Source organism: Arvicola amphibius, chromosome 4, assembly GCF_903992535.2.
Source record: "Arvicola amphibius chromosome 4, mArvAmp1.2, whole genome shotgun sequence".
Lineage (NCBI taxonomy): Eukaryota > Metazoa > Chordata > Mammalia > Rodentia > Cricetidae > Arvicola > Arvicola amphibius.
In genome coordinates, this window is record NC_052050.1 from 45,725,709 (window position 1) to 45,753,465 (window position 27,757).

Genomic DNA, 27,757 nt, shown 5'->3' on the forward strand with positions numbered 1-27,757 from the left:
TCACGGTGGGTGGGCCACACCTGCCCTATAAATGTACTAGGAGTAGTGGTCTGTATCTAATCCCAGGGCGCTGAGGCAGGATGTTACTTCAAATTTGAGGACAGCTTGAGCTGTCTTAGAAGGTTTCTCAAAACCGACGGGGAGGGGACAACTGCTACCAAGTCTTAATACCTGTGCTTTATTTACCGTGTGTGGAAGGAGGGGTATCACTCCCAAGTTGTCCCCTGACTTCTACATCAGTCATAAACACAGCAATGAAACTTAAAGGACTGGAGAGGATTAAGAGCACTTAGAGAGAACCTGGCTTTTGTTCCCACTACCCACATAGTGGCTCATAATCATCCTAACTCCAGTTCCAAGGAATCCAAGGCACTCTTGATCTCTCTGGGTACCAGGCATGCCCCTGATGCACATTACTCATAAAGGAAAAACAAAAACAAAGACAAACCATTAGTCTTGTTACTGTTGTCTGTCCCTGCTTGCAGTGAAATTAGTAAACCTGGTTTAGCACTCTCTTTAGACCAGGCTGACCTCAAAACAGACATCCACCTGCCTCTGCCTCCCAAATACTTGGAATAAAGACCTGTGGCACGATGGCCAGCCTTTAAACAAAATTTTTATTTTAATTATGTGGGTGCAGGTGCCTCTGAAGATGTGAGGCATCAGAGCCCTGGAGCTGGAGTGACAGACAATTGGAAACTGTGATGCAGGTACTGGGAACTAAACTCTGGTCCTCTGAAAGAGCCATCTTTCCAGCCCCAGAGTGATTCTTTTCCAAAACCCAGGCATGTGGCCCCTGGTTCTTTGGGTTTTTTTCACCCTTTTTACCCAACCTCTACACCATGTGGCTGCTCACAAAAGGGTTTTCTTTTCTTCAAACGGTTCCCAAGATTTACAGCATGCCTGCCCTGTTGTTCTTTTCCCTCAAAATAATAAAACTGTCCACTACTTTAAAAAGAATAATAATAGCCAGACAGTGGTGGTGCACACCTTTAATCCCAGCACCCAGGAGGTAGAGGCAGGCAGATCTCTGTGAGTTCAAGGTTAGCCTGGTTCACAAAGTAAGTTTCAGGAAAGTCAGCACTACACAGAGAAATCCTGTCTCAAAAAGCCTGAATGAATGAATGAATGAATGATTGATTGAATTGCTTAGTCTACTAAAAGAGACAAAAGTGAAAATGGCTAATTGAGATATGCATTATTGCTTAAGTAAATTGAACTGACAAGGGAATATTTTAATGTGACTTTTTCATGTCTGCTAGGTTAAGTACTACCACTGAGTTATTGAATCCCCAGCCCGAATCGAAAATGTAATTTTTTTCTTTTTGGACAAGGAATACTTTATTTACATAAAATAAAATTTCAGAGACACCAATTATCTTTTCATAATCCTACCCTGGTAAATTGGGAAGACATCAGTAGGAGCTTGAAGGGTGCCTAATTTGAAAAATGGACATAGGAACATCACTAATAAGCTGGACTCCAGAAAACTCTGTCTAGGATTTTATTAGACTGCTTTTTCCCAATATACCTGCATTGGAAGATTGAGACAAAAAGGCACAAACGCACATTAAATCAACACGGTAATCTAGTCAGTTCTACAAAGTGTGGTTTGTAAAAGAAGCAGCACTAAGAACCACCCCAAGTAAGTCAGGGTCCCAGCGGGGACTGGAAAAGGAGAACTTGGAAGGATGTACACAAGCCCACAACTCCGACCCTGTCCTGTTCCTCCCCAATACCTCTCCACAGGGAGGCGTGGCCAGAGGCCTTGTGCAGAGGCATCACTGCTTTTAGTCTAAAGGGAGTATCACAGACTTGAGCCTCTGAGTGAGAGTCAGGTTTTTTTGTTTTGTTTTGTGGGTGGGGTGGGGGAGGGAATACTTACAAGCCAACCTTGCCCAGCAGCAACACCATCCATGGGGATGGGACAGACCAGGGACATCCCTATTTTGTGTTTATGTGGGCAGGAGCCCTAAATCCAGGCTGATCTCAGGAAATTCTAATTCGTAACATTTGGATGCTTTCACATGTGGGCAACAGGCGGGAGGCAGGAGGAGCTAGAGCAAAGGCAGATAAGAGCAAGCCTGGACTGCAGCTGATGTGACTGCTATGTGTGGATCTCAAAGAAGTGCTGAAGGAGACAAATTTCCTCTGACCTCACGCCACATAAACAACTGTTTGCTTAGAGTTTCTCTCAAGATAACCCACATCTGGACTTCAACCTAGTCAATGAAGAAGGAAAATCTGTAAGCACAAATATGACTGGCAGATAGTACAGAGCTTGTAGGAGAACACGTCTATTTTTCTCTGTTAGGAACGCCTCTTCTCCAGTTTTCCCATACTACTATAGCAGCTGAGATGCTAATCACCAACCAAGATGCCCCAGATGTGTTCCTAAAGACTCCACAAGGTGAGGACTAATACAGAGGAGGCTTCTGTAACAGGATATCTGGTCTCAAAAGAGCTAACCATTCTGAGGGGCCCAAATCTGTCCACCCTTGCTCCAGGACCACAGGGAAGCACCAATCTGAATGTCACAGGTACAGTCCTGTGAGATGCCTTCTTATTGCACTTAGAAATGAGTAAGGCAAACAAACTGACAAAAACAAGGATCAACTACTCCATCCTACTTCCTCACTCCAGAGGCTTGGTCTCTAACAGATACCTAGGCTAGCAAGGGCTTGGATCACTACAGGTTGGGCTGATTGACTAAACAAGGCTTGGGAAATGTCAGGTGACACAACTATATCACATTCTCCCACCAGGAAGGCATACTCAGTTTCTGCCAATCTAGAAAAACTAGAATGTGCTCTAATAGAAACCAGTAGCTTCTATTTCCTACCAAGCATGGGCTTCACCAGCCTACTGTGGGAAGAGTTCTAAGCTACAGTCACTGCTTGCTTTTGATTGTCCAGCACAGAACTCAGCATGGTGTAGGATGAACTGAGTTCCTAATCTGCAAACTCCTCTCCAGGGATTGGAAACAGGAAGAGATGTGTTTGCTAGGGGAAAAAAAAAAAGCTTTCGGCATGCTTGTTTTGTGCAGCATGAAAAGACCAGGACTCTTGTATCCTAACCAGCCTCAAAGAGGACAGGGACCTAAGAAAGCACAGATAGGATTATTGCTGAGTGGCAGCACCAGCCCAAAAGGGAGGAGGAGCATGGACATACAGAGCTCCTCAGGGGTCTGATCGGCGTCTACAGGCCACACTGGACATTCACCAGGTGGGGACTGATGGGTTTCTTGTAGGCTCTGCAATGAGATTCAGACAGAGTGGGCAACAGGAGGGCTGAGAAGCCAAGATATCTAAGAATATTAACCAGAGATGCAATGACTTGAGTAGGGGTTATTTATTATTTGCTAAATTTCCTTAGTCTGGCTGGGCCTTGGGTACCTTCTTGATGCTTAGAGCACTTGAACAAGAGATTACGAGGAGCAGAGGTCGGGATTAGGAAGCCACATTTCTACTGTGTGGAACTGGGGACAGGTATCTCTGAATTTTTAACTCCTCCTCTCTCCCCAAGTGAATACAAACATTGCCAAAGATCTGCCCAGGAAGCAAAATAGCTCAGTTTATCCCAAGGCTAAAATAAGTGAGCTTAAATAATATCACAAAAGGCAGCTAGTTTGAAAGACTAAAAATGTCACTTGGAAATAAAGGGGGAGGCATACAGAAATGGGTCAGGACACAATGGAGAGGGGGTGAGCTGTAAATACAGCAGCGTACACCATATATCTTAGAGGATCAGGCTCCCGCACACACAGGCTTTGTAATACCAGACGGTCTATTTGTTCACAATGTTAAAGGGCATCTAGAAATAGCTACAGTAAGGGACTGAAAGTTGCCTGAAGAATGAACACAGAAAGGCTGCATCCAAAGACGGCCTGCCACTCAGGAGGGTGGAGCTGCTGGGCCTTCCTGTTGACCACTGTCTTGCAAAACTAGAAAAGAAATAGAAATTATTAAGGAAGCAACAAGGAAAAACAGAAGCATACAATAAATCATGTTGAGTGGAGGAATTTCAGGAGGAAGGATGCCAACTGCTGGAGGCCCTGAGGAACTGGCATCTACTTAATCCTCTCCCTTCCATCTCCCAGAAGCTGCTTTAGGCAGGCGGATCTCTGTGAGTTCGAGACCAGCCTGGTCTACAAGAGCTAGTTCCAGGACAGGCTCCAAAGCCACAGAGAAACCCTGTCTCGAAAAACCAAAAAAAAAAAAAAAAAAGAACAAAGAACATGGGTTAGGCTGGGGATACTGCTTGCCCTAGCATGCTAGCATGCACATGGTCCAGGGTTTGATCCTCAGCACTGGAAGAAAAAGACCACAGAACAACCATAGAGCAAAAATGCCCCAGGTTTCCTTAGCCTTTTGGTGCTACAGGGTGCTCAGTCTTCTTTAATCAAATACTTTTCTCACAGTCTAACTGGGGGCAGAGTCAGGTATTTGATTCTGTGTTGCAGAATGAGTCTTGAAGTGCACAGGCACATTGGAGAAGAGTCAGCACTGGGCTCTAACAGAAGGACAAGAATTGAGGAAGAATGACAGGTAAAACAAGGGACACCTATTTTGGCCCTATGACCTGGTAACTAATCTTATAGCATCTGGAAGATGCTGCCTTTGTTAAGACAGAGTTACTTAGGGGGCTGGAGAGATGGCTCAGTGGTTAAGAGCATTGCCTGCTCTTCAAAGGTCCTGAGTTCAATTCCCGGCAACCACATGGTGGCTCACAACCATCTGTAATGAGGTCTGGTGCCCTCTTCTGGCCTGCAGACATACACACAGACAGAATATTGTATATATAATAAATAAATAAATATTTTTAAAAAAAGACAGAGTTACTTAGTGTATTAGTACCAGGGGGGTATTGTATATATAATAAATAAATAAATATTTTTTAAAAAAGACAGAGTTACTTAGTATATTAGTACCAGGGGGGTATCAAATGTGAATGAACACTATAAAGTAATGCTACAGAGTAGGGAATGCCAGTGTTAGGGAGCTAGAGTTGATACTGGCATGAGTATAGGAAGTGCCCCAGCATGCCAGCTTGAACTTAGGGAGACTCAAGCTACAAGTGAAGAAGAGTGATGAGTGGCAATCAACTGTCCTCCACTGCACACCTCCACTTGTCTCACCCTGCCTTGTCCCTCTGCACAGCTCTTTTTAAAAAGCGTGCCCTCCAGCCAGGCAACAGTGCCATACACCTTTAATCCCAGCACTCAGGGTGGCAGAGGCAGGCGGATCTCTGTGAGTTCAAGGCCAGCCTGGTCTACTGAGCGAATTCCAGGACAGACTCCAAAGTTACAGAGAAACCCTGTCTTGGAAAAACCAAAACAAACAAAAAAGATAAACAAAAACAAAACCACATCCCTGAAAGTTAACAGCCATAATTCCTTTCCTCGGAAACCCAGGAGTTCAGTCTTTAGCAAGCAGTCACCACTATTACTAGAGCAAAGGATGAGAAATGATGATTTTCTCATTCCACAGCGAGCTCCTGAGGCCTTGAGGACTGTTTTAGGGCATGCACAGTGACAATGGAATCCAGTACATACAGTGCAGAAGGGTGGGTGGCATTAGTCATCTGCTGTCATTCCTTTCACGGGGTCCTTTTGTCTCATCTACAAGAGAAAAAGCAGAAATTGAAAGCTTTTGTTGCTGATAGAATTACACCATAAATTCACCCTGACTTGTCAGTCTTGCCAGTAGATAGGACAGAACATTTTTGTGTGCACACACAAAACAAGAATAGAAGCCAGATAGTGGTGGCATACTCAGCACGGGTGAGGAAAAGGTAAGCAGATCTCTGTGAGTTCAAGGCCAGCCTGGTCTATGAAGCGAGTTCCAGGACAGCCAGAGCTGTTACAAAAAAAAAGAAACCCTGTCTTGAAAAAACAAACAAAAAGGAGTTTGCATAAACAACACCCCAGACCATCCATTACTAGAGCTGTCACAGTCCCACCAGCCACCACAACTTAACTTAGAGTGTGCTAATTTAAAGCCAGGACCTATTTTCTCTCTGCTTTTATTTATTTATTTATTTACTTAATTTTTACTTAATTTTAATTTAATTTTTGATGCTCAAGGAGAATTTTATTGGAGTTTAAGAGAAAAATATACTACGGTTTACGCGAAGATCTGGCATGCCAGGAGATAGAAAAATCATGCCTTTTAAGTTAGGGACAAAAATAGAAATAGACTGCTTATTTCTATTTTATGTGCATGAGTATTTTGCCTGCTTGTATGTATATACACTATGTGTGTACCTGGTGCCCACATAAACCAGAAGAGAACATTGGATCTTGTTACAGAGAGTCCTGAACTGCCATGTGGGTGATGGGACTTGAACCTCGGTCCTCTGCAATAGCAACAAGTGCCCTAAACCACTGAGCCATCTCTCTGTCCCCTAGACTGCTTATTAAGAAAGGAAAAGGCACGCTTAAGGGTGGGAGTGGGTAGTAAACTAAGGAATTAGCCCCACTGTTTGGTGGGATGTGAGGGTGGCAGTGGGGAATGCACATGCCACAGTACACGTGTGGAGGGAGGTTAAGAGGACAGCTTTCAGCAGTGGGGTTCTGTTTTTTTCTTTGTTTTGAGTCAGGGTTTATCTGTGTAGCTTTCGAGCTTGTCCCGGAAGTCACTTTGTAAACCAGATTAACCTTGAACTCACAGAGATCCACCTGCTTCTGCCTCCTGAGAGCTGGGATTAAAGGGGTATGCCAACACCTCCAGGCTCTCCTTCCATTTTTATTTGAGTTCCAAGGATAGACCTCAGGTCACCACCTGACTCTTTGTTTCTATTAAGACTGAGCTTAAAAAAAAAAAAGCAATTGAGAGTACTTGTTGCTCTTGGCAGAGGACCTGGGTTCACCTCCTAGCACCCACATGGCAGCTTGTAACTCCAGTTCCAGGGACCCTGAATTCCTTTTTTGGCCTCAATAGGCACCATGTGCACTTGTGGTGCAAACACATGCAAGCAAAGCTCTCAAAATCAATCTTAAGAAACTTTGAAAAAGATGCAACTTCCTACCAAAGAATGTGGCGACTTCCCTTCCTGTCAGGGGATGAGGGAGCTACTGAAGTAACGCACTCTCTCATTGTTTGAGGCTTGGAGTGAAATGTCCTGAGGATGCTTATTTCCTCTTCCTGGAAGCCCATATGATATGAAGAGTTGCGTTTTGTTTTGTCTTGTTTATTTTCCAAGACAAGGTTTCTCTGTATAACAGCCCTGGCTGTCCTGAAACTCACTTTGTAGCCCAGGTTAGCCTCAAACTAAGAATGATCTTTAACTTCTGATCTTTCAGCCGCCTTCTCCTTTCCAAATGCCAGGATTACAGGAATGTGCCACCATGCCCGTGTTTGGCTTCAGTTTTTGTTTGTTTGACCCTTAAATATCACTAGTTCCAAGAAATTAAATTGTATTTAAAATTAAAGCTACTACTGTGTTTTAGTATACTGGTTGGCGTTACAAATGGTCTGCTCTGGGATGCATCTCTGTCAGGTTAACTGAAATTAAGATGAGAGCTTGGCTCTGCAGAAGCTATGAGGCTCTTAAAAATATATACCGTGTGCGTGTCCCTGTGTCATAACTCAAAGTAAGGTCAAAGACAATTTTTTTTGTGAGTCAATTCTCTCCTTTCCTTCCACCATGTAGGTAGAAGGAAGGGTCCCAGGGATGGACTTCAGTCATTAGGCTGGCAGCAGATGCCTGTACTCACAAAGCTCTGCCCACCTCTGCCTCCTGTGTGCATAGCCATAGCCACCTCCACCAGGCAAGTCACTCCTATATTCTTGTTTGTCTAGCTGCTCTGAGCTAAGTACAGAGTGGATTCTCCTAATCAGCCTAGCCCTGAAACACAAGTCCCTCATACCTCAAAGCTTTGAACTCCAGATGTGGTATCTGCTAGATACTTCAATACAGAGAGATTTATGTGCTCTCTGGGTAACCTGCCCAGAGGTCAAAACCTAAACTCAAACTAATAGAGAACTAGTAGTCAGAAAGTCCTCCACACTCAGAGACAAGCAACCAGAAGTGGTCAGGCATGTTGTCCGAGCCCACACACAAGGAAATGGCTACAAGTAGCCTCCCATGTAAGTCACGTGAGCAAGGATGTCATGCAGCCTTTTAGCCAACTTCAGAAGGGATGGGTTGTAGAGGGATGAAAAAAATTACAGGACAAGTGGAGAAGACCCATGGTAGGAAAGAAAACACTACAGGGGCTGGACAGATGGCTCAGCGATTAAGAGCATTGCCTACTCTTCCAAAGGTCCTGAGGTTCAATTCCCAGCAACCACATGATGGGTCACAATAGCCAAAGGCCCAAGAGGTGTTAACTCAGTGAACTACGAGGTGTCCTGAGCTTCCCACTCTTACTTGTCGCTGGCTATAAATCTAACTTATGACCTATACTTATGGGTTCATGTTGCCATCAGAATTTGATGACATAACTTATGTCGCCATATGTCAGTCATACAGTAAGAGCTCATTAAACATTACATCTATTAATAAGAACATATTTATTACTCAGTGGGTAGTGAGTGCCCTAAGAAGTCATCAAGCAAGCATAGCCTGATGGGGAAGCTGCATCAAGAACCCAAGTCTGGATGTATGATTGGACCAAAGGACTCTTTAAGGTGTGCTTCTACTTTTGTCATTTTGAGCCTCCTAAGAGAAGGCAAGGGGGTAGAAGAGGCAGAAGAAAAATGAGGGGGAAGGGGTTAAGGTGGGAAGGGGAGAGGGAGGGAGAGCTTGCTTTCTTACAAATAGTATATCCTGGTATTTTTCTTTTTAGAGAAAAGAAAAAAATCTCTAAAACTAATCTCTTGATTCCTTTCTCAAATCTTACTCTCACCCAGGAATAATGGTGCCACCTGCAAAAGGACCAGACTTATATCAGTGGTGACTGTGACCCCTAAAAACTATCCCCACAAGCTAGAAAAGAAACGACTCTTACACGTCGTCCTCTGATCTCCACATGCTGTATACACACATATAAAATAACTAAATGTAATCTGAGGGGGTTGTGACAGCAAAAGCTCCTAAAAAACTATCTGTATTAAGAACATTATGTATTGGTTTAAAGATAATTGACATGAGACAGTGGAATGAACAAGAAATAATAATGCAGGCTGTAAATATTGCTCTTGTGTAGGACCTGGATTTGATTCAAAGCATCCACATGGCAATTCACAGCCATCTGCAACTCTTGTTCCAGAGGATCTGATAACCTCATCTGATCTCAGACACCAGGCAAGCATGTGGTACACATACATATATGCAATCAAAACACGGACAAAATACAATAAATAAATAATACACCTAGCTGAGCTTGGTGGGAACCCCCCCTTTGTGTGTTTGTTTTTGTGTGTGTGTGTGTGTGTGTGTGTGTGTTTCTTCGAGACAGGGTTTCTCTGTTTAGCTTTAGTGCCTGTCCTGGAACTAGCTCTTGTAGACCAGGCTGGCCTCAAACTCACAGAGATCCTCCTGCCTCTGCCTCCCGAGTGCTGGAATTAAAGGTGTATGCCACCACCGCCCAGCAGTGGAACTCACCTTTAATCCCAACACTCAGGAGGCAGAAGCAGGTGGATCTTGAAGTTTGAAACCCTGTTTTGGGGGAAAAGAAAAAGTTTGAGGCCAGCTTGAACTATATACCCTGTCTTAAAAAAATTTTTTTTTCTTAAAGCTTTGTGTGTATGGTATTGGAAATCCTCCTAGACAAGTGCTTTACCACCAAGCCATATCCCAGCCCAACAAATACATTTTTAGATGAGAAAAAAAAAAAAAAAACAAGCCAGGGCTTGAATTAGCACACGAGGGCCTGTGTAGTTGCTAGAGGTTAAAACATTCCACAGTGACATGGATTTGGTTCTTTCTCTTCCATTACAAGTCAGTTTTTTTTTTTTTTTTTTTTTTTTTTTTTTTTTGGTTTTTTCGAGACAGGGTTTCCCTGTAGTTTCTAGAGCCTGTCCTGGAACTAGCTCTTGTAGACCAGGCTGGCCTCGAACTCAGAGATCCGCCTGCTGGGATTAAAGGCGTGTGCCACCACCGCCCAGCTACAAGTCAGTTTTAAAATTCTAACTCCAAAGAGGTCTCTTGCATCCACACTTCCCCTGGAGGGCAGCAAGAGTCTCAGCTACTGGCACAACCCTCAATAGAATGGAGGGCTATTTCCAGCAGGAGTTGGCATGTATTAAAACAAAGCCCAACTCTGAGGACTACCAAGTTTGAGGTGTGATGAAGGCAGATCCTAAGATCATCTGGAGACTTCTTCCAAGGATTAGAGCACAGCTCTTTTATTTATTTTTGTTTGTTTATTTGTGCTGTGGATTAAACCTCAAACCTCACCCATGCTAACAGCGCCAAAGAACAAAGAATAGTAAATGCTTCCATGAAGCCCAATTACTTTATCCTGGTCATTGCCAGGCAAGAGTGACTGAATATTCCCTTCCAAATCCCAATTAAAATCTTCCTGCTGCTCCATTTGCTAACTTCTCTCTCTCCTCTCCTCTCTCCCCCCCCCCCCTCTTTTGGTCATGACTAGAGTGACCAAAAGATTCAAGACTCCCTCTTACACAGAGAAAGTCAGCAAAGTCACTTAGGTCTATAATATAACTTCCTGAGGACCCTTATCTAAGAATCTAAAGACTGTGCCCCAAATCCTGCCACTTGCCTGTTATATGTGGCTAAATGAATAACAGAGCATCCACCTTCAGCAGGAACCAACTTGCATGCCACTTACTAGTGAGTCAGCCTAGGAAGAATGTCATCCCAGAAGGTAAAAACAGTTCCCTGGGAGGTTCTAGAAGAAGGAAGGGCTTCTGGGCCCTGGTTCAACCCTAGACCAGTGTTGTGAGGTACTGAACATCTGTGTGAGCCAGGCCCTCAGCTGAGGCCTGGCAAGAGAGTCAGGTGAGTCAAGTACATCCTGTCTGGACATGCAGCCAATTGAAGAGTGGTGAATGAACCACCAGAAGTGGGAGTCCCTGCCTTGAGAGGGCAGAAGGGCCCCGACTAGCAGCTCTGAGCTTTTATGCTGTCACCTGCAGGTGACAGCGCAGGAGTGCTTAGGTCTCGGAGCCCCCTTCTCAGCTGACGATACCTTCTCACACTGCAAGACAGCATATGTACAAGTGCAAAACCAGTGCCTCTAAGTGGCTCTCTTGGGGAAGCTTCCTTAAATGAGGCAAGAGTGTTGGGTCTTCAGTTCCCAGAGAGCAGACTGCCCTCCTCCTGGGATCCATGCCAAGCTCAAAAACAAAACTCCTAAACAAAAGTAAAAAAAAAAAAAAAAAAAAAAAAAACCCAAAAAATATCCTCCAACCTGCAAAAAGAACTCACAACCACACAGCAGTGAGCTTCTGTGTGTGCTGCAGCTGACCTCTCTGGGTAATGCGGGTGGCACTTGCAGATCAGCCTAGCCTGCCTTGCCCCAGGGTCACCTCAAGTTCCACAGCCCAGCCCCATCCCCCACACTGAGAAGAATCACTGCAGCAGCGGCTGTATTACTCACTGGCATCAGGCACAGACTACCATATTTGTCTCTGTGGCTATGCCAAGACCTCAGCCACACTATATTTCTGAGCACAGGCTGTTCTCCTTATAGTTCCCATACTGCCTAGCTGTAACGTTATCCACAAGAGAGCTGGACTTGTCCTTCAAACAACAGGGTGATGGTAATAATGCCCTTAGATGTGCCCAAGCACCTTAACAGTCACACTTCTGAGTCCCCTGGCATCCCACTCACCTCATCCAGCTGTCTCTTGGTCTCTTCTTCCATCCTCCGAATGTCATCCATAGTCAGATCAACCCATTTATCAAGCCAGCAGAAGAGCTGCCTGTGAAAGTTTGTAAACAGACGCTTCTCTTGCTATATAAAAGGAGGGAAGTGAGTCAGAACCCAGAAGGTGAAAGCTCCTGCTACAGTCCCCCCTCAGGGGATCCACTAACACCCACAGTTTAATGAGGTAGAGGGTAGGAGTGATGGATGGCTGCCTAATCTGGGATCAGACCCAGTCAGTGACCTTTGCCCTCCTCTTAATGGCAGGTAAGTGTTATGGTAAGGATGGCTGTCTACCTTCCAGTTAAGTCCTCGGGCCAAGCCAAGGCCCCTAACACCAGCATTTCCCACTGTCCCTAGTCCCTAATGCTAGGTTATGACAGCCAGCGCTGTGAGATGTGATTCAAAAGTGTGGCTCTAATACATGTGAGAATTAAAGGGCCGAGGACTGTCCAGTTCTGTAATTCAAGACACTGTGCCTCTTAGCTCACAGTGTGTCTTGCTTTTTTGGCGTCAAGAAAAGGGAAATGAGTTGTTTATAGTTCAACCGCAGCAAATCCTTTTCTGTTTCCTTCTTTCACCTCAGTTTCTTTCCTGGTCACACGTGGTGCCCAGAGATGGACAGCATTAAACCGCAGGACAGTATGTGCAAGGGAAAGGAAGGGAACAGCAAAGAGAACCAAAGATCCTAATGCAGCAACTGAGGAGACAGGTCAGTTACTGGCCAAACTGCTCTTTCCAACACACACAGACACATGGGAAGGCCCCATCCTGCATACTTACCTTATGTATAAAGTTTTCCACTTTGTTCTGCAAGCCCCACCACTTGAACTTGACAGTAACCAGTTTGTATGCACACATATATGGGCAGTCTTTCTGGTTTACAAGTTCTTGCTGCATTAGAAAAATACCCAGAGGCAGGCTGGTAACTAGAAAGAAAGACCCCAGGCTGTCCAAACCCCACTCACACCCTCCTCCATGAGGAGAAGCCCACCCACAGCATGCCTGGCGCCCTGGTGGTTAAGGGTGCAAACTATACCTTCCAATTTGGGCCCAAAGGTCCTCGTCCTGTTTTGGCAGATTTAAATTTTGCTGGGTCTTCTTCTGCCTTGTAATCCTGAGGATAGTGGAAATGGGGTTGGAAGAGAAAGAAAGTGAGGAGAGAGGGAAGAGCAAATTTTTCATTAAAGAGCATTTCATACCAGTTCTTTTTAGTTTGTTTTCTTTGAGACAGGGTCTCTCTATGTAGCCCTGGCTGTTCTGCACCAACTAATTAGACCAAGCTGACTTGGAACACACAGATATCCACCTGCCTCTGCTACTATACCCAGCTATAGCAATTTTTGACGTTGCTGGTGTACTATGAGTATGGAAATGTTACAGATAAGATACAGAACTGTGTTGTGTATAGTTCTGTTACTGACACAAGCTAAAGTCATCTGAGAGAGGTAACATCAATTAAGAAAATGCCTCCAAGCCGTGTAGTGGCACAAGTCTTTAATCCCAGCACTCAGGAGGCAGAGGCAGGCAGATCTCTGTGAGTCTGAGGCCCAGCCTGGTCTACAGAGCTAATTTCAGGACAGCCAGGGCTACATAGAGAAACCCTGTCTCAAAAAAAAAAGAAAAACAAACAAAAAAAAAAGGAAGAAAAAAAGGTGGGTGCCTCTACAAGATAGGGCTATATAGACAAGTCTTAATTAGTGATTGATGGGGGAGGGCCCAGCCCGCTGTGGACAGTGTCATCCCGGAGCTGATGGTCCTGGGTTCTGTAAGAAAGCAGGCTGAGTAAGCTAAAAGGAGCATGGCAGTAAGCAGCACACTCCATGGCCTCCACATCAGCTCCTGCCTCTGGGTTCCTGCTCTGTCTGAGTTCCTGTCCTGGCTTCCTGAATGATGAAGAGTGATATAGAAGTGTAAATCAAATAAATAAACTCTTTTCTCCCCACATTGCTTTGGTCATGGTGCTTCAACACAGCAATAGAAACCCTAACTAAGACTAACTGTTTACATTTGCCTCAAAGTAGAGGTTTGGGCGATTCTCTCTCTGCCAGGGTTTGTTTGTAACCCTATCAGATTCAAAGTGTCGGCAGACTGGTTAAGCACGGTGTTAAAGACACTTAAGTGAGCATCCAAGTGTCTAGGGAAGACTTTCAAAACACAAATTTCTGGGTCATATTATCTAAACCTCAGAGACTTAGAATATCTTCAGTTAAGGACAACATGGATTTTTCTTTTTAAAATTTATTTTACTGGGGGCTGGAGAGATGGCTCTGCGGTTACGAGTATTGACTGCTCTTCCAGAGGACTTGGGTTCAATTCTAGCACTAACATGGAAGCTAACAACTATCTGTAACTCCAAGATCTGAACCCTCAGAGATATACATGTAGATTCAAAAAAAAAAAAAAAATTTTTTTTTTTATCTGCTGGGTGGTGGGGCATGCCTTTGATCGTAGTACTCAGGAGGCAGAGGTAGATGGATCTCTGTGAGTTCCAGGGCAGCTAGGGCTGTTATACAAAGAAACCCTGTCTCAAAAAACAAAGAAATAAAAAACAAAAAATTATTTTATCTGAGGCTAGGTAAGAGTGTTTGATCCTTTGGAACTGGAAGTACAGAATTACAGGTCTTTTGCAAGAACAACATGCACGTCTAATCACTGAGCATCTCTATCCTTCTACTTTTTAATTTTGTTGTTGTTGTTTTTGTTTTTTGAGACAGGGCTTCTCTGTAGCTTTGGAGCCTGTCCTGGAACTAGCGCTTGTAGACCAGGCTGGTCTCGAACTCACAGAGATTCGCCTGCCTCCTGAGTACTGGGATTAAAGGTGTGTGCCACCATCGCCCAGCACTTAAATTCTTTTTTAAAAATTTATTTTTATTTTGTGTGCATTGGTTTTTAGCCATGAGTGTCTGGTTTCCTGGAACTGGAGTTACAGACAGTTATGAGCTGCCATGTAGGTGCTGGGAATTAAACCCAGGTCACCTAGAGCAGTCAGTTTTCTTAACTGCTGAGGCATCTCTCCAGCCCTTAAAATTTTTTTTTACATTTACTTATTTGTGAGTGTGTGTATTTACATGTTTCTGTGTACACATGTGTGTGTGTACTCACAGACACTTGGCAGCTCACATGTGGAGGAAGGCAGAGGACAGCTTTCAAGAGATGGTTCTTCCTCTTACTACATAGGTACCAGAGACCAAACTCAGGTCCTTGGGCTCAAGTGAATTCACCTGCTGAGCCATCCTGACAGCCTGGGGTTTTCTTTTATACTGTAGCCCAAGATGATCTTGAACTTGTGGCAATCATCTTCCTGCCTCAGCTTTCTATGCACTGGGTTTAGCAGCATGAGCCAACACACCTTGTGATTTTTCTTTTTAAACATTTCAGGTAGCTGGACACAGTGGCAAATGTCTGTAATCCTAGCACCTAGTAATCCCAGCACCTAAGATGTGGGGGCAGGAGGATCAGGAGTTCAAGGCCATCCTTGACTATATAGAGAATTCAAGGCATACCAGAGCTACATGAGATAATGTTTCAAATAAGTAAATAAATCAATAAATCTCTTCAGATGATTCTAACACAGCCAGAGCTGAGAACAACTAGTCGTCATTCTTAAAATCTCCTAGCTAACGTCTCCTGGTTTGTTTCAATAGAATCAATGTTCACATTGACACTCCTTCAAGAAGCCCACACCCCTTCATGCAGACATGCATTACTTTCTTCTCAAGGGCCTATCTTTCTCTTAGTCCCTGTAGTTAAAAACTATTAATAATTCTAACTCTGCTTCATGCAATAAAACCTTTAAACACAATGGAAGGTGGAGTGGCAGGTAAAGGCACTTGCTGGTGGCCAAGTCTAACTAAGCTTCATCCTGGGATCACTCAATGGAGGGAGAGAACTGGCTCCAGAAGTTGTCCTCTGACTTCACATGCCTGCTGTGGTATACGGATGCCAATACTTAATACACAAACAATAAGTAAATAATGAGTAAGTAAATGATCAAAAATAAATTTAAAAATAAAAAGTAATTACTGGAAGTGTCCAATGCACCCTCTTGTGTAAGACTGGGCAGGCTTCATTTACTGATATCTGTACATCTATCTATCCATTCATCTACATAGTTTGAATTTTCTTCTTGTTGTTGTATTATTTATTTATTTGAGGCAAGGTTTCTCTAATGTAACTCCAGCTGTCCTGAAACTCGCACTGTAGACCACACTCCCTTCCAGCTCACAGAGATCCACCTGCCTTCTGCCTCCCGAGTGCTAGGATTAAAAGTGTGTACCACCACCTTTGGCCTCTAGTTTTGGATTTTGTTTTAGAGGCAGGACCCAATGTAACCCAGACCTGCTCCAAGCTCTCTACATAGCTGAGGATGACCTTTAACTCCTGAGTTGCCTTCTGCCCCTTCCCAAATGACAAATAGGAATTACAGATGTGGAACCCACCAACCTAGACTTATCTATTTTTTTTTAGATTTATTTATTTTATTTTTAAATGTATGAGTGTTTGCCTGCATGAATGTATATGTACCACATGTGTGGCCTGCAGTCCATAGAGATCAAACCACTTCAAACTGGAGCTACAGATGATTGTAAGTCACCATGTTGCTGGCCCAGAAACTTACGTGTGTGTCTGTGTGTGTGTATATGGCAGTTTTCCTTGCAGGCATGTATGTGCACCATGGGCATGCAGTGCCCATACCAATCAAACCCAGGTCCTCTGAAGCCTCTTAAGCCCTGAGCTACCTCTTTGATTCTATGGCCTGGGGAACTCTTAACATTGACTTTAGAAATAGTCATGTCGGGAAATTTAGTGAGACCCAGCATTAGCGGGGCAGTGGTGGCACAGTCTTTAATACCAGCACTCAGGATGCAGAGGCCAGCCTTGTCTACAGAATGAATTCCAGGAGAGCCAAGGCTACACGGCAAAATCCTGTTATGAAAAACTAAAAATAAATAAACAAATAAATAAATAAAACTGTTACCAACTTTAACCCCAGCACTGGGGAGGCAGAGGCAGGTCTCCAAGTTCTAGGCCTGCCAAGACAACAAAGGAAAAGCGCTGGGCATGTATCGAGTGCAGAGTGTTTCTCTAGCATGTGGGAGGCCCTGGGATTACCGAGTAGTACCATAAAAACACAACAATAACAAATAAACGAATGATGCACACTAGAGAATGTTCTTCTGAGCCTAGCTGGGTGAGGTTCCCTGATCTCTAACACTTGCAAGTCACTTCTGCACCCCCAAGTCTCTTAAGGAGCCCACCTTGCTAAGTACTTGGCTTCGATCAGCAATGTCTATATAAATAGCTTCCACATGTTTCCATGTCTCAGGCTCCAGTTTATGCACCTGCAAGAAAATGGGAGATCACTTGTTATGCATGTATAGTTCTGTTAGAGACAAACATCCTTTACCTGAAACAGACAGCTAGAACCAGATCTTACCACGCCATTGGTGGGACATTCCTACTAGTAAAGAATTACACAAGAGTTAAACATCTAAAATCTGAAAATCCAAAATAATCCAAAATCTAAAGCTCCCTGAGTGAGCTACCATGATGCCACAAGCAGAAAATTCTACACCTGATCTCATATGATGAGTTACAGTCAAATATAAGCAGGATAAAATGTGCAAAATACCTTCAACTGCATATATAAAGTATATATAAAACACAAATGAGCCGGGCGGTGGTGGCGCACACCTTTAATCCCAGCACTCAGGAGGCAGAGGCAGGCGGATCTCTGTGAGTTTGAGGCCAACCTGGCCTACAGAGCAAGTGCTAAGACAGCAAAGACTACACAGAAAACCCTGTCTCAAAAAACAAAAAAAGAAAAAAGAAGGGGGCTGGAGAGATGGCTCAGCGGTTAAGAGCACTGACTGCTCTTCCAAAGGTCCTGAGTTCAATTCCCAGCAACCACATGGTGGCTCAAAACCATCTGTAATGAGGCCTGCAGGAAGAATACTGTATACATACTAAAACAAATAAATAAATATTAAAAAAAAAAAAAAGAAAAAAGAAAACTGATTCCTCGTGATAGTTATTCTTGGCTGTCCACTTGATTACACCTGGAATTAACTAAAACCCAAATGGCTGGGCACACCTGTGAGGGATTTTTTTTAATTAAATAATTTGAAGTGGGAAGACCGCCTTTAATCTTCTGGCGGCAATCTACCTAAAGGACGTGGAGGAAGCAAGCCCTGCTCTTTGCCTGCTTGCCCACACTTTCACTGGCAATCAGTGATAGGCCACTGCACTGCTTCACTGGCACTGGATCCTATTCCTCAGGATTCCACGGCATACTGAAGACCAGCTGAGATCCAGCCCTGTGGACTGCACGACTACTGGATCCTATTCCTCAGGATTCCACGGCGCACTGAAGACCAGCTGAGATCCAGCTCTGTGGACTGCACGACTACTGGATTCTTCGGCTGTCGTTTGGTAGACAGACATTGCTGGCCTAGCTGGACCACAGCCTGTGAGCCATTCTAACCTCCCCCCCCCGCTGCTTCTCCTCCCCTCTTGATTCATTCTACCAGTTCCGTTCCTCTACAGAACCCTGACTACTAGTACTCTCCTCCTCTCAGTAGCAATCAAATGCCAATAGCTCCTCAGTACATGGAGGGCAGGTCCATGCAGCCCTAACTGTCCCAGAACTCTCTCTGTAGACCAGGCTGGCCTCAAATTCAGAGACCCGTCTTCTTGTGTACTGGAATTAAAGGCAGGCCCCCTCATTGCTGGCTAGTGGTGGGACTTTTATGCCTACCTCCCTACCTCTATAATGGGATTTTGTCTGGTTAGGTCCTGTGTATACCGTCAAAATTGATGAGTTTGTATGTGCATCTACCCTCCAGTGTCTGGAAAACACTGACGTTATCAGCCACTTTCAGCTCTTACAGTCTTTCTACCCATTCTTTGGCCAAGACCACTGAGCCTTGCAGGGAGGGATGCAAAGATCCCATTTAGAGCCGAGCACTTTGCATTCTTATTCTCCACACACTGACTAGTTGGGGTCTCTATGTTAACTGGAAGCTACAAAGAGAAGCTCCTCTGAAGAGGGTTGAGAGATGCTTTGATCTACGGGTATACAAGTAAGTCATTTAATACTATATCCATTTAGTGGACTAATTATACTAGGTTCTCCCAGGGCCTGGGACCTGACCAGTCATTGGTTCTAACCCTTTAGTATCCTGTTTTATATACTGAACAATATAGCAGGATTGTTTTCATCAATTCCTTTTCCGTTTTCATTTTGGAACAGAGTCATTCTGCAGCCCTGATAGTCCTGAACTTACTCTGTAGACCACACTGACCTCAAATTTACAAGATTCACCTGCCCCTTCCTCCAGAGTGCTGGGATTGTTCACCACCACACCTGGCTTTCCCTGCTTTTTTATTTTGTTGTTTTTCAAGAAAGGATTTCTCTGTGTAGCCCTGGCTGTCCTAGAACTTGCTCTGTAGACCAGACTGGTCTCAAACTCACAGAGATCCACCTGCCTCTGCCTCCTGAGAGCTGGGATTAAAGGCATGCAGCAACCACCGCCCAGCTCTTTCAGTTTTTTTAATGGCTGCGTAGTATGCCACTGTTTGGCTGCACAATTTACTGGTGTCCCACTGATAGGGTCTTACACTGTTTTAAATTTGTGCTGAATCTCCGTGTATGCAGTACTTCACATGTGAGAAAATAGTCTCACACATGCCTAGGTGTAGGGTTCTAAGTTAAAGGGAACAGGAGTATACTTTAAATTTGGAGAAGTTCCGCTTTGTTTATTTGTTTGTTCATTATTTGGCTTTTCATGACAGGATTTCTCTGTGTAACAGCCCTGGCTGTCTTGAAACTTGCTTTGTAGACCAGGCCTGCCTCTGCTTCCCAAGTGGAGTACTAGGATTAAAGTGCTGGCACAATTATGATGTTTTAAAGACACTGTTTCTGGGTATTTGAAACTGCATTTTAGACTAATCCTAGCTCTACAAGAAAGCCTAACAAAGAATCTTAGAAATGACATTTTGTAAATCAACGACAGGACAGGAAACTGTATTGTAGGACAGTCTGGAGAAGCGTTTTTAGCCAGGCAGAAGAGAAGCACAGAGAAGAGCCTGGGGCAGGGAGCCAGAAGCTACAGGGCAGAGCCTAAGAGATCCACCAAGGACCTGGACCCCGGGGCTTGAGAGGTGATACTTACATTCTCCTGGGTGCCAAGATCTGGCTTGTGCCAGGTTTCAATTTTAATCAGAAAGTCTTCCTTCATGTACTCATTCTGAAAGAGGGAACAAATAACTTAGTTTCCAACAAGGTTGGCACTGGGGGGGGGGGGGTCACCACCTCCCATTACTGGGGATCCCACAAGCCTGTAGCTATGAGATTCCAGCTGACCTGACAACAGCTGCCACGCCTGGATGGTCCCAGGACTAAGTCTGTTCACACATATGATCACCTGAGTTTCCAGAAAAGCTTAGGTGACTTGGCTGAGGCTACAGAGCTCTCTATCATACACTGAGGTCAAAAGTCCCGTTTGACAGAGTTTAGAATTCAGTATTTAAGCAATCTTCCATTTTACCTTATGCACAGCATGCAAGTGTAACCAATAGCCTAAAGTCTCCTAGCTGTGGAAGTCTCCATACTAGCGCCTTTCCTGTATCAGGCCCTTTGATGAGGATAGCCCTCCACACTAATTTTGTCCCCTTCCCTTGGTGCTTTTAAAAAAATTGCTAACACCTGTTTAAAAAACATTTAGAGCCGGGCGATGGTGGCGCACGCCTTTAATCCCAGCACTCGGGAGGCAGAGGCAGACGGATCTCTGTGAGTTCGAAACCAGCCTGGTCTACAAGAGCTAGTTCCAGGACAGGCTCCAAAGCCAGAGAAACCCTGTCTCGAAAAACCAAAAAAAAAAAAACCATTTAGTAAAAGGAGCTACATGAAGGAGGAAAAGAGCCCAATGTTCCCTGACAGGGATTAGTTCTGCAGCAGAGACATGAATTTGAGGGATTATGCTGAAGAGTGAAGGCTTGGGGAACAGGGGCTGGCTCTGGAAGAGCAAGCTTGGTGATGTCACAATGTTGCCAATGGTCAGTGCTCAGTGGGGTCAAAGGATGCTAAACTTGGATAGGGATGTCACATTCAGGCTGGCTGTACAGCACTGGGTAGGCATGACCCAAGGGAACAAGGGAGAGCCTCAACTAATTCTGAACCTCTGAGACCCAGAGTCAGGTCTTACCTGGCAAACCCACAAGTCAACGCAGCTAAAGCATTGACTGGCAAGATCAACATCAGCAACATCAACATCAGCAAAGAGAGCCCCAGCATCACCCAAGGGGAACAAGAGAAGAGCCAGGACCATCTAGTGCAGGTACACCTTTATTTCTCCTTTATTATAAATCATCTAAAACTCCAGTCCTTCTACTCCCCACCCCTGCTGGATATACTTACTGTAATCACTGTTCCACGGCAAGGACATGGAAAAAAGAAAGAAAGAAGATTAATAAAGGTGAACAGACTATGAAGAGTAAAGACTTCTCCACTCCCCATGACTTCCCCATAGTGACCTCTAGGCCCCAGCTTGCAATAGGAAAGCCTCAGTACATCAACCTCCCCTTCCCCAAATTCATTCAAAATCCCAAGGGACCAAATCTGGGATTTAATTAAGATGACACCCATATGGGTTTCTTAGGATTCTCTCTGATAGAACAAGGGATGGTCTCTGATCAGCTGAGACCCTGAGGCCCAATCAATCTCCCAAGAGAGAATTACCTGGGTGCCCCTGCCTCCTGGGGGACACAGAGAAGGGTCTTTTGAGCCAGGTTATCTTTTAATGGTGGCACCCTTGCTCACACTGTAACCAAACCTCGCATGCTCTATGGTTCTGCCGCTGTAATGCGATCCCTCGGAAAGCACAGGTCAATTATTTATCAGAGAAAATGACTGCAGCTTCCATGTCACTGGGGAAGAGCCCAGCTCTCCTCCTGACGACAGTTCAGTTCATTCTGTACCCTACCTCGTGTGCTCTCCCAATTTCTGGTAATGCATACTGCTCTTTTTGGAGTATACAGAGGGCCAACAAACTCTATCACTCCAAAACCAAACAAAACAACGAACAAAAAGGTAAAACTAACACTCGTGCGAAGGAACTGGGAAGCTGGCAACATGAGGGCTGTAATTCACTGTGTGCACAGGGTCTTAAAGAATGTCAGTAATTTCCCCAAGCCCAACCAAAAGCAATGGAAGCACCAGATTAGGGCTAAACCAGCAATTCCTCCACTAGCATCTTGAGAAAGTCATGTGGGGACAACAGAATTGGTACAAATATGCACCCAAAGACGTCAGTCTGGCAGGGACTCCGCCACACTGTCACAGAGACAGGAGCTTCAGGCTGGCCAGGTGTGATGACCATGGCTATTAAGCTTCTCCAACCAGCTACCATATTCAGACTCCACATTCTCTAAGACACCCTCTCCTACTCTGCCTCTGTAGGACACAAGAATCTGCTCCCTAACCAAGCTGACTGCTTGCACCATCATACCGCGTTATCCTAGTTTTACTCTCAGTTCCATGTGGAAGATTCCCAAGGGACAGAAGGTCCTGATCAGCAAACAGTATCTAGTTTGAGCCATAATTCTGTATTTCACTGTAGCTGCAGCTTCTTGAATGCTGGGTTAAAATATTTACCACCATCTCCAGTTTCTTAGTGGGATACTTGCAAGCCTGACTGAGTAGTACTGCCCACTGCTGAGAGAGAAGGCAGAGACATATTTCTCCCCTTCCCGTTTCCATTATCAGCTTCAGGAGAAAAGAGATGGAAATAAAGTAAGAACAGAAAGACGTGACAAATGGAGCTCCTGAACCTGTTTTCATGGCCCAGAATAAGGCTGGAGCCATCCCAAAGGCAAGGGGAGAGATGACTCCATCTCCTTTATCTACCTTTCCTCAAACTTAGATTTACTTAGGCCAAACTAAAATGCTGGCACTAATAACTTCTGTCCCATCAGCCTCCAGGGAGGATCAGAAAGAAGCCCCCTCCTCTGTCTGTCTCCTATTTTAAAAAAGGAGGTACCCAAATGAACAGGTCTAGGAGTCAGCATGGTCTTTAGTATCAAGTGATTTCTACTAGGAAGTCGGCACTACTAAGAAAGTAGCCCCCACCCACCCACTGCCACTTCTCTTCATGGAGGACTCAGAAATTATATTTTTCTTCCTTTTGTCAAGGATCAATGTGTGAACTAACATTTACTGTGTAGAAAACTGCCATGTCCACTGCAGCACATTCTCCCAAGCAGACAGTGGCATTCCTCAGTTGGCACAAGCTATGTACCCAGAAACCCATGCTACGTTTGCCTCAAGCTGACTAAGGTTCTTACAATGCATGCTCAACGTGACTATTAGACATCAAGTAAAGTCACCTTTGTTCCTATACCAGACACACCCTGCCACGCCTCACCGTCTTTTTTTTTTTTTTTCCTTTTTAATTTGCTATGCTGGAGATCAAATCCAGGGCCTTGGGCTAGGGTAAGCACTCAAAAACTGAACTACACCCCCAAATCTGATCTGGGCTTTTGGGGGTGGGTTTACAGGGGAGGAATGGGGACATGAGGGATTTGGGGTTAATACAAAGTCTTTTTACATAGACCAGGCTGGCCTTAAACTTATAGAAATCCAGTTGTTTCCCAGATGCTAGGATTACAGGATTGTGCTCCCACACCTGGCTCTTGCACATTGCTTTTCAAAATCATGAATCCAAGCTTAGCATGGTGCTGCAGACCTATTACCCAAGCACTTGGAAGGTATGAAGCAAGGAGGATCAGGAGTTCAAGGCCAGTACCAAAATTTAAGGCCAGCCCAGGCTACTTAAGATCTTCTTTCAGGAGTGGTAAAATGGCTTCGTGGTTAAGAGCACTGGCTGCTCTTAGCAGGGTGGTGGTGACATACACTTTTAATCCCAGCACTTGGGAGGTGGAGGCAGGAGGATCTCTGTGAGTTTGAGGGCAGCCTGCTCAACAAGAGTTAGTTTCAGGATGGGCTCCAAAGCTACAGAGAAACCCTGTCTGTGGGTGGGGGGAGGGAGGAAAGCACTGGCTGCTCTTCCAGAGGTCCTGAGTTCAATTCCCAGCAACCACATGATGGCTCACAATCACCTATCGTGAGATCTGGTGCCCTCTTCTGTCCTGCAGGAATAGGTGCAGGCAGAAGACTGTATTCATAATAAATAAATCTTTAAAAAAAAAAAAAAAAACTTCTTTCAAACATGCACACACACACATACACAAACATGTACACACTCAATTTTAAGCACATAATAGCTTCCTGTCCAGTTACATTTTCAGTTACAACAATAAAACTGTGGACAGCCTGCATTCCACCATTGATTGTGTATCTCCTGATACACAATCCTGATAAAAGGTATTTGAACTTATATAGGGCCATGGAAGACTGGAGTGGGCAATGACTTCAGTTACTCCCAAAGTCCACAAGATAAGAAAACACCTGGGTCACATAAGGATTGCACCTATCAGATACAATCTAGGGAATAAACAGAAAACACCCAATGAAGCAGTACAGGTGAGCAAAGGCTGGCAGGACTGGAGCCAGTTACCTGTACTAACAAATGAAGGCTAGCAGGAGCAAAGAACCCCGACCTTGGAGGGGGGTTCAGTAAACATTTAGGGCTCCCTGGCATGTGAATTAGTGCCAGCATAGTCTAAGAAACCTATTCCTAAGCCAGGGGTTGTTGCTCACATCTGTAACCTCACACAAGAGGTTGCTACAAGTTTAAGGCTAACTGGGGCCACAACAGGTTCTAGGCCTCTGAGCTACAGACTGAGACCCTTCCTAAGAAAGGAAGGGGAAAGAGAGAGGGAAAGAGATAGGGGGGTTGTCGATCTCTAGATAGTCCCTCAGACCTCAGAATCTTGGAAAGCTGAGTCCATGCTACTCAGAAGGAATCCCAGAATGTGTTCTAGAATAGAAAGTATCTCTACAGAGGCTCCAATCTTTCCTTTTGTTCCCGAAACTTGAGACCAAATAGGATTTGGCCCCAAATTTGCTACATAGTGAACTTCCTATATAGACCAGGCTGGCCTCAAAAGAACAGAGATCCAACTGCCTGTCTCATAAGTGCTGGGATTAAAGGCGAGCATCACCAAGTTCAGTGTGTCAGATATTTCTGATCTGTAGTTTATAAAATTCATGGATGCAAAGCCCACTACTGGCCATCTATAGATTCACATGATAGGTTATTATGCTGCTATTATAAATATTAAGAAACAATAGGTGTGCTGGAGAGATGGCTCGGTGGTTAAAAGCATTTGCTGGTATTGCAGAGGACCTGGATTCAGTTCCTAGGACCCACAAAGTAGCTAGTTCACAATGATGTGTGACCATAGTTCTAGGTGCTCCAATACCCTCTTCTAGCTCTGTAAGCACCAGGACTGGACATGGTACAAATACATACATATGGGCAAAACAACATACATATAAAAAAAACCCCTAAACTTTTAAAAAAATATCAACAATTTTTTGCCAGGTAGTGGTGGTGCACAACTTTAATCCCAGCAGTTGGGAGGCAGAGGCAGGCAGATCTTTGAGGCCAGTCTGGTCTATGGATCAAGTTCTAGGATAGTCAAGGCTACACAGAGAAGCCCTGTCTTGAAAATTAAAAAAAAAAAAAAAAGAAATCAAAATTGTCCAAAAGTAATCCAAATTAGAGGAGTCTGTTCTGTGGTCTCTGGCTATGACTATCAATTTAGCTAAGCAGTATGGACAATACCAACACACCTATCCAAGCCTTAGGGAGCCTCCTTTAGGGAGCCCCCTTCATCCCTCCACTGGCTTATTCTAAAAAGTAAACAAAAAGCCCTGGCTCACCCTGCCTCCAGTCTTACTATCCACTTCTGCCCACCTTGGGTCCACATCTCAGCTCTGAGCAGCTCTGTACTTACCGGTTCTGCAGTAAGGGTAGGCATTCCAGGCTTTCTCATGTATATTCAGGGCTCCTTCTGGGGCCAGCATTCGAACAAATGTGGGTACTTTGCTGTAGCAAAAAAAAGGTGATGAGCAAAAAAAATGGAGGCAAGATAAAGTAGGTAAAAGGCTTGCACCACAGTCTTCAGCCCACAGCTCCTGCCTTTCAGTGTCTAAGTTGTTAAGTACTTTTCCATGAGATAAGCAGGCTACTGTGTTTAAGAAGCCACCTGCCAGAGCTTGACACCTTGGTTTGACCAGCTACAGATAACACCAACACCTGCTCTGGCCACTTACCATAACCAAGGGCTTAGGAGACCCCAGGCTGCCTGCTGACACTTTACAGACATTTCTTTCTCATTATAGTTTCCCAGAGCCCACTGGGTAGCAGTACAGCCAGGGTTCAACTCACCAGCCTAGGTCGACCGCTGGCAGGGGCCAGCTAACTAACTTAGAACGTGGGCTCCAAGGGTTAGGAAGACAGCTCAGTCAGTAAAGTACCTCCCTGAGTTTGGAGCCCCAGCACCCACATAAAAAGCTAGGTATAGTAGCACTGGTAACCCCAGTGTTTGGAGTACGGACACAGACAGGAGGATTCCTACAGATCACTGGACAGACGGTCTAACTAATTAGTTCAGTTAGAGATCCGACCTCGGAGAGTAAGTTGGGGCTGGGAGCAGTAGCACACTCCTTTAATTTCAGCACTCAGGAGGCAGAGGCAGGTGGATCTCTCTGAGTTTGAGGCCAGCCTGGTCTCCACAGTGAGTTTCAGGCCACCCAGGGATACAGCTTTTAGGTGACAGAGGAAGGCACCCAATGTTGACCTCTAACCTCTGCCTGCACATACACAATAGTATGATATTCAAACCATCTGGTCTGTTTTCCTAAGTTCTCGGAAAACAAGGCGGCCTCGTAGTCACTGACCTCCCAGGAGAAGTACTTCCTTCTCCCTTCCCGCTTCTCCCCTGCTCCCGTGTTTGTCTCTGTCTCCTCCCCTGCCACAGAGTCTCATGTATCCTACACTGGCCTCAAACTTCCGATCCTTCTGCCTCTACTACAGGCATACACCACCACACGCAGTGTACATGGTGCCAGGTATTGAAGCCAGGGCCTTGGCATGCTAGGTAAGCATCCTACCAACTACATTACATATACAGCCCTTCTTTTAAAACAGAGTAGTTTCACTCTGTAGCCCAAGTGTGCAACGTGTTTTCTGTCAACTTGACACAAACCTAGACATATCTGGGAAGAGGGACTCTCGATTAACAAAACGCCTCCAAAAGATTGGGCTGTGGGCAAGTGTGTAAGACACTTTTCTTGGTTGATGTGGGAGGGCTCAGCTTAATGTGGGTGGTGCCATCCCTGGGCAGGTGGTCTTAGATGTTATAAAAACAGACTGAACAAACCAGTAATCTCTACGGCCTCTGCTTCAGGTGCTACCTCCAGGTCCTTATCTTGAGTTCCTGCCCTGACTTCTCTGGATGACAGACTATAATGTATGAGGTGAAATAAACCCTTTCCTCTTCAGGTTATTTTGGTCACGATGTTCATCACAGAAAAAAACAAACAAGGGGCTGGAGAGATGGCTCAGAGGTTAAGAGCATTGCCTGCTCTTCCAAAGGTCCTGAGTTCAATTCCCAGCAACCACATGGTGGCTCACAACCATCTGTAATGGGGTCTGGTGCCCTCTTCTGGCCTGCAGGCATACACACAGACAGAATATTGTATACATAATAAATATTTTTTAAAAAAAGAAAAAACAAACAAAAAACACCCTACCTAGGATCCAAGCTACCCTTGAACTCACTATGTAGCCAAGGCTGGCCTTAAACTTAGATGCCCTTGTCTTCTGTTTTGTTTTTCAGGAGAGGGTTTCTCTGTAACTTTGGCTATCATGTAACTCGCTCTGTAGACCAGGCTGGCCTCGAATTCACAGAGATCCACCTGCCTCTGCCTCCCAAGTGCTGTACTTACAGGTGTGCACAGTCATACCAGAATAATATTTTCTTCTAATTTCTCCACTGTTTTTAAAGATT

General features: G+C 44.8%; 1 protein-coding gene across 1 annotated transcript in view; it reads right to left on the minus strand.

Moving 5' to 3' along the window:
* Nucleotides 1-1,488: 1,488 nt before the first annotated feature.
* Pitpna (phosphatidylinositol transfer protein alpha) overlaps nt 1,489-27,757 on the minus strand; it is a 42,556-nt gene continuing 16,287 nt past the window's right edge. Inside the window, exons 4-12 of the mRNA XM_038326512.2 lie at nt 25,700-25,791; nt 21,198-21,205; nt 19,954-20,028; nt 17,038-17,121; nt 12,816-12,893; nt 12,560-12,670; nt 11,744-11,866; nt 5,555-5,620; nt 1,489-3,943 (exon numbers count right to left, since the gene is read on the minus strand). Coding sequence (XP_038182440.1) covers nt 5,576-5,620; nt 11,744-11,866; nt 12,560-12,670; nt 12,816-12,893; nt 17,038-17,121; nt 19,954-20,028; nt 21,198-21,205; nt 25,700-25,791 — 616 coding nt within the window. The 3' untranslated portion in view covers nt 1,489-3,943; nt 5,555-5,575. The remainder of the gene's footprint in view (nt 3,944-5,554; nt 5,621-11,743; nt 11,867-12,559; nt 12,671-12,815; nt 12,894-17,037; nt 17,122-19,953; nt 20,029-21,197; nt 21,206-25,699; nt 25,792-27,757) is intronic.